This window comes from Dendronephthya gigantea, unplaced genomic scaffold, assembly GCF_004324835.1.
Source record: "Dendronephthya gigantea isolate DGI-Jeju-01 unplaced genomic scaffold, DenGig_1.0 1318, whole genome shotgun sequence".
In the NCBI taxonomy this organism is placed as follows: Eukaryota; Metazoa; Cnidaria; class Anthozoa; order Malacalcyonacea; family Nephtheidae; genus Dendronephthya; species Dendronephthya gigantea.
In genome coordinates, this window is record NW_021164322.1 from 21,355 (window position 1) to 28,601 (window position 7,247).

Consider the following 7,247-nt stretch of genomic DNA (forward strand, 5'->3'; position numbering starts at 1 on the left):
TACTACTCTTACAAACATATTCTATCGTCTCTATTAAAATCAACTGCTTATTAGGTGTACTAACCTTGCAACTGCTGTCATTAAAACAATACCACTTCGAGTTCGGATTTTTCGAAAAGAAACATAATGACCACCTCCCATCACGCCTGTGTGACTCTAAAAAGAATAGTTGGACATATTTTTAGGTAGAGAACTTGAATATTTTAGAGGCCACAGCTTTAGAAAAAAGTAAAGGAAATGTTTCAAACCCAAAATTTCAAATATTCCAAGAGGGAGATGAACTCGTCATTGAATTCAACAGAACAACGTTTGATTAAGGAGTGCAATTGGTGATGACCTTATATATTTGATAACGCTCCTATTTCAAACGAAAACAAGCATCTTTCACAACTTAGAATGAGATTTCAAAGACGTTACGTAAAGGGTATTCAATCAATTTCCAAATGTCTTGGGGTGTGTTCGGCAAAGGACTCCGTTTGATCATTTAATTCTCCCTCACCCCCTAACCAATCCTGCACATTGCATCAACAAAACTATAAAATATCACTTAAGTTTCTCTTTGTTAAAAAATACAGAAAAATCTGGAGGTTTTAGGGGTTGATGATCTTTTTGTTCAAGCCCCATGCATGCTCTTATTCGGAATATAAAGAAAGTTCATGTACTTACAGATATGGTATATAAATTGTACAACATTCGTGACGTATCGTTTTCATTATCGCCTTTCACGTTCTTTTCGGCAATACCAGAAGATTCCACGTCAAAAGTATCTACACTATTTATTGCGACACAGTTGACATCACTTGTCTTACTTGAGGATGAACAACTGGACGTGTCATCGAAATCAGTCTTTACAGGTGCCTGGTCATAATGATTATCTTTCTTACAGTCTTCACTCGAACCGTTCTTCCCTCTTGTTTCACTCGAAGTTTTATCAAGCGCGCGGACTTTGTCAGAGTTTCCATCAACGGAATGTTTTTCTGCACAGCAAGGATGTTTGCCCTCCTTTAAATGTCTTTCAGAGTATTTCTCCGTGGCTGATTGCGATGAGCAGTCAGAATCTTCATTGATATCAGGAATACCCCCGGTTACAACACACGACTCGTTACTGGAATAACCCGAAGAATTCGACGACAAGCCTGAATCACTGGATTCTTTGTGCTGCCGTTCTGAGATTAAATGATTCTAGAGAGAATACGCAGATAGGTATGGTTTAGAGTTCAGAGTTCTCAAAAGAACTTTTTAAACAAAACAGGACTCTCGTGAAATAGTTTGCATGCAGTAGTAAAAGTTCCTGCACGTGGGAAATTGAAAATAAATGATGAGACGAATTCGTACCTTGTCGCAATCTGTTTCAAGAACCACTGGACATCCAGATTCTTTACCATGCTCCAAGATTTCTTCGGCTGCTGTTTGAACGTTCACTGTTCTTACAAATGTACTATCCTCGCACACATTACTCGTCGTTGTCCGTTTTACGACGAATTCCGATGGATCAAATGTCTCCATTGGAAAATTTACGATTTTGTTCGACTTCACCCACCGTCCGTTCATAAATTGAAATCGTTTCAAGTGTATTATCTTGAAGTGGGAGAAATACAGAATAGTGTTAACAATGGTTTGAGATATTTTCACAAGGGCGATCCATAGCTTATTATATAAGCTTGAAGAATTACTCGACGCTCATTGGTTGAGAGGAGAACAGTTATTTCAAATAGTGGAAAGGTATTTGTGTCCAACTTAAAAAGTTTGGCAGGATAAGAAACAACCGTGTTTGCATTGAAAATTATGTCCAAAAGATCTCGATGAAGAGCTTCAAAATTTTTACTATATTATCAATGCTTATAATAAACAAATAATAATCATGCGATGATGCTTGTACATGGCTGGACTATTCAGCAGAAATAACACATCTTGGAGACACTTTGTCAAAATGAGGTAGGGCGAAGAAAGTCGTTACACCAAAACTAGTTAATTTTGAGAAGTTTATCTAACATCAGACTATAGACTCTGTTAGAATATTTCATACCAATATCGGAGGTAAGCTCCAGATATCCAACTTTTTACTTGCTAATTGATGTTTCTTACATTTGGAACAATACCTATAGGTATACAAGAGATAATGAATCATTTGTAGATATTAGGTAGATATTAGGTAGATATTAGGGGCCGGTTAGCACATGGCTAAAAACTCTGATCCTGCGGTTTAACAGCATGGAGCAATGTTGTGCTGACAATATTGCTTACAACATTAAACAATATTGTGGACAAAGTGAACAGGGTGTAGCAATATTGTTCAATGTCGATCACAACCTTGAAGAATGTGGGCAGCACAACATTGTTTCATCCCATTATTATCAATATTGCATCAACCTGATCGTTTTTTTCGACCAGTTAATTTTTAACTATAATGGCAGAATTGGCTTTGTATTTTCGAGATAACTACTCAAAACCTAGTTATAGTAGAAAGAAAAAATTATTTCCATGGCTGCTCGAAAAATATTTTCTCGCCAACTGAGATAAATCTATCCCCATATATGAAATGGTTCTATTCACAAGATCTTCAGTAGTTTTCCTTATGCATTACTACCTACCACAATTCATCTTCTCCTAATTCTTCCTCTTTTGTGAACGCTTTAAAACATTCATAAAGGTCGATGGGTTCCGTCTGAAGACGACGACTTTGCTCGACACTTGCGTGTTCCGTGAACACCTGAGAGAATTATAAATTCGAAATTGAATTCAAAATGAAACCTTTGAGTCGATTGGTGTCACAATCTGTGATATAAGTACCTATCATATACAAACTCATCAGACAGAAATACACAATTTAAAGCTGTTCAGCATATATGTTCAACTAATTTGAAGCCACCATTAGACTATGATATGACCAATGAAAGCATGGACCCAGGATCATTGTATGTTTCGGATAATTTCCTTCCAAGTTATATTTTTATATAAGATAGCTTAGTACATATCTTTTCTCTTGAAACTGAGATAAGGTGACATTTTATTTGTATTTTTTGCGTGTATTCTGTTATTTGCAAGAACGTGAACAACCCACACTCACTTCTCTTGAGATATTGCTTCTTTCTTGACAAATTTAAGTAAAACTTAAAAATGTCCTATAGCACAGAGCGTCAGCATTTAACATTAATTAAAAATTCTACTATTTCCCACTCAAAAATATCAGAAAATAGCCAAAAAAACATAAATTCAGTTTGGCCGCGCACGTAGGAAGTCTGGGGTGTCCTCCAATAGCTCCTTCAGTTTCCGCCATCTTTGGCTTCACTTGAACATTAGCCAAATGAGCGAAGTTACTACACCATACATATATAGAGCTCCCTGGTCGCTTCAAGGAAATCGATTCGGCATCAGAGGATTTAAATATAATTTGCTACAAACAGCGACTGTTTCAGAAATGCATTCAGCGTATTTACATTCTTACCTTTTCTTGCGATGACTGATATCTTAAATGTAACGTGGTGGGCTCCCACTCAATGGCAAGATATTGACAATTGCAGTTAAACTGTTCATCATTGCATTCTATAGTACAACCGCGACAGAACCTAAACATTTACACAAAGCATATATTACTGACGAAAACCAATTTCGGTGATTTACCCACACTGCAGCAGAGTTTCCACAACTTATTTGCATATGAATGTCCTCAAAGGGGGATAGAAATGACAAATGAGAGAGACTAAGAACTTTTGGAAAGAAATACATAATATATCCTATATTAATCCTTCGTTGAAATATACTTACTTAAACCAAGGGCACAAAGCGCACGAAAGACCACTTTCAGTGACGACCTTCAACTCGAAAGGATATCCATTCTGCCTACGAATACAATGATGTGTATGAAAAGATTCATAGAGAATACAAACAAATAAACAACGCATTATTATATAGAAGAAGGAGTAGAAACAGGTTTAAAAACGCGAGTAAAACTCGCGGTTAGGAGAAGGAGTAGAAACAGGTTTGAAAACACGAGTAAAACTCGCGGTAGGAGAAGGAGTAGAAACAGGTTTAAAAACACGAGTAAAACTCGCGGTTAGGAGAAGGAGTAGAAACAGGTTTAAAAACATGAGTAAAACTCGCGGTTAGGAGAAGGAAAAGAAAAAGGTTTAAAAACATGAGTAAAACTCGCGAGACCACCACTGTTTTCTCGTGGGACGTATAAACATACCTGTTAGACGATAGTTCATCTCCAGGCGATGGGACACTAACGAACCGTGATATTTGCTGCCAAACACTTAAATATAACTCGCTGTTCTTAGTGCCTGGAATACAAGGAATGATGAGGGGACAACCAAACAAACTTGGACGATTCTTTTGAGGTGCTATGAAATAAACATCCATCCTCATCTAAAAACAAACATGTGTATTTTTGAAATGGTTTCGTAAATACTTCCGAAATTCTTGGAAGTATAAACATGCGTTTTTTAGTGGGAGCCGAGGTTCATCACTTCATCAGCCCAGCGCGGGCTGGTGGCGTATGCATACAACGTGCGTTTTGCACCGCGATGACCAATCTAGTGGCTGTATAGCGGAAGCCGTAAACGTAAGCGTTGCCAAATGTAAAGCTGAACATCTGGTTTACTGACTCGTAGGATTAATGCAGTATACGCAAACAAAACTAGTATATATTGTTGTATTTACCAGTTTTCGATGAAGTCCTATCAAATATCCGCAAGTCTGGCCAGCCAAATGTATTCCAGTATGCACTGAATTTCCGGAATTCGCCGATGAAATGCTTGTATTTCGCGAGTGACCAGGAGTTGATTGAACACTGGCAGACGGTTGACCAGAGTAGGAAGACAACTCCACCGTCGTATTCCCGGCTTCTGTCGTATTCCAATGGTTCGCCGATTTCTTACCGGTGAGTTTCCGCATAAACCTGGGACTTAATTGTTTTAATAATCCTACGTTGTTTCTCTTAGACACTTCGGAACCGACTTCTATAGTGTCTTCATCGTCGTCCGAGGTTTGTCGACTAAGACAGGGTAGTTTTAGCGTCCCACTATAGCTTCTCTCGCTGCTACTCCGACTAGGACTTCGTACGAGTTCAGCGCGACGAGTATCACAAGGGTGACTTTCAGAGCGTTTCGTGTCAGAGGAGTTCGTGTCACATCCATCGTTGTCGTTATGGCCGGATATGCAACCCTCTGTACTTAAATTTTCGGAAGCTTCACCAGAGGATACAAGTGCTATGTTCGGAGGCGAATTCTCCACAACTACCGGTGGGGTAGGAATCTCGAATGCGTACAAGATCCCTGATAGGCTTGAACGAACTTTTTGACTATCCAAAGGTTGACCCTGCATGCAAAAGACACAGAAAATTTGTTAAAACAATCGTGTATTTACGACACGATTGAATAATTTATAAAATATTAGCGATCGCTACAAGTTCCGTGATCAATGACATATTTTTGCGGAAAATATTTTAGCGAAGAAAAGCAAAGTTTATGGTAAAATAAAACAATAATAGAGTGGTTTCGCTAAGGGGACACCTTGTGCTTCCTTTTTACCTTAATAGATGCACCAAGTAGCTCAGCCATTAAAAGTTGACTGGGAGTTAAAGAACAAAGTTTCGCCAGCTGTTTTTTTAACATCTTGTAGTTGTCGTCTGTGTTTAACAGTAAACCATATTTAATCGGAACAGAACCATCGAGAGTGACAACTATAAAAAAAGAAGACAATAATCTTATATTTGTTCTATTCGCATCGTTGTGTTCTAGACTGCCACACGAAACACACCAACAGAAGTAAATTGCTTCCAACAAAATTGGATCATGGGAACAGGCCGTTTACACTTGCGATTTTCTTCTTTTGATAGATGTGAACACGTAATAAGTTACAAATGCTCTGGTGTGTACGAGCTCCTATTTGAACATCAGTAACTAATTCACTCGTTCACATCTATCAAAAGAAGACGTTCGCACATAAAATCGCAGCAAAAATTTCAAGTGTGAACAGGCCTTATGTTTCAATATATTTCAACCACTCACCAATACATTCGACATAGATAGAGTTATCCATAGGAATCGGCAGGGACAAGAAGGTGTATGGATCAAAACGAACGCTGATGTGACTGCATTGTAAACATCGTACACAACTTTTTAACTACAAGAAAACCCAAGAAAAAATAAGTTAGAAAAGAGGGGCCGGTTGTATCAAGCCCGTTTAGCTTAAACGGTGGATAAGTCAAAATTAAATAACACTCCTACATCTCTCTTGAATGAGTCAACTTGAATATTATGCACTGAATATGTAGTTGTAAACAATATCTTTGTATTAAGGTTTAAAAACATTTAGTTCGTTTGTTGAATAAAACGGCAGACTTGCTTTCTATTTTGAACTTATCCACCGTATAAGCTAAACGGGCTTGATTCAACCGGCCCCCAGCTAAAGCAGCTTCCTAGCGTTAAATTGCAAACTTTTATGGAATTACGTTGCCTGTAACACGCAGTCTCAATCTAAATAGGTCCGTTCACACTTGCAATTTTTGCTGCGATTTTTTCCTGTGTATAATTGTGAATCAGTAAATTATTTATGGATTTTAAATACGAGCTCTTTTACAATCAGAGCGTTCGTAACTAATTAGTCGTTCACGTCTATCAAAGAAGAAAGTCACAGATTGCAAGTGTAAACGCACATCTTGTGATGTAGGAATTGTATTGCCAGTTGGAAAAAGTACCTGGCCTTGGAATAAATCCACGACGATCGATTTATTTCTTTTAAGGTGATTATCCCACGCCTGAATGTAAAATGAGATAAAATATGGTAAATGTGCATTGCAGGCCACAGAATCATGCTCCTTGATGGATCTCCCTTCATCTGCATTAGTTATTTAGGTTATATTCAGGCTTAGTAACTGTCGAATAGACGTTTCTTATAATGACGTCAAACGCGAAAAGTGTGATGTTACACGAAATTTGATTGGCTCCACAAAACTATCGAGCCAATCAAACTTCGTGTAACATTATACTTTCCGCGTTTGACGTCATGAAATTCGACGTAATAACACATGATGGGGGTAATAATACACGGAGGTATACCATATTAAGTCTATTATAGACTAAAAAAAGGCCTCTAAATATTTTTAGCTTTTCTCTTGTGGTATAAGCATACGATTTTTACTCAGTTGCTCCATTTAAAAATTGCCGACTGTCTCGCCTCAGTTGCGCGCGGGTTGCCACGCGTGGGAACACGAACAGTAATACAACACTGTAGCAATTACTATG

At 38.0% G+C, this 7,247-nt stretch overlaps 1 protein-coding gene across 1 annotated transcript; it reads right to left on the minus strand.

Annotated features, from left to right (window-relative positions):
* Positions 1 to 120: 120 nt before the first annotated feature.
* LOC114545155 (ubiquitin carboxyl-terminal hydrolase 32-like) lies at positions 121 to 6,760 on the minus strand (the record flags this gene model as incomplete). Its single annotated transcript, XM_028563497.1, has 12 exons — positions 121 to 156; positions 667 to 1,182; positions 1,336 to 1,578; positions 2,027 to 2,099; positions 2,592 to 2,710; positions 3,446 to 3,566; positions 3,766 to 3,840; positions 4,190 to 4,368; positions 4,663 to 5,319; positions 5,532 to 5,683; positions 6,012 to 6,126; positions 6,701 to 6,760. Coding segments are annotated over 12 exons (2,346 nt in total), but the record flags the coding sequence as incomplete, so codon positions are not given.
* Between the last annotated feature and the right edge of the window lie 487 nt (positions 6,761 to 7,247).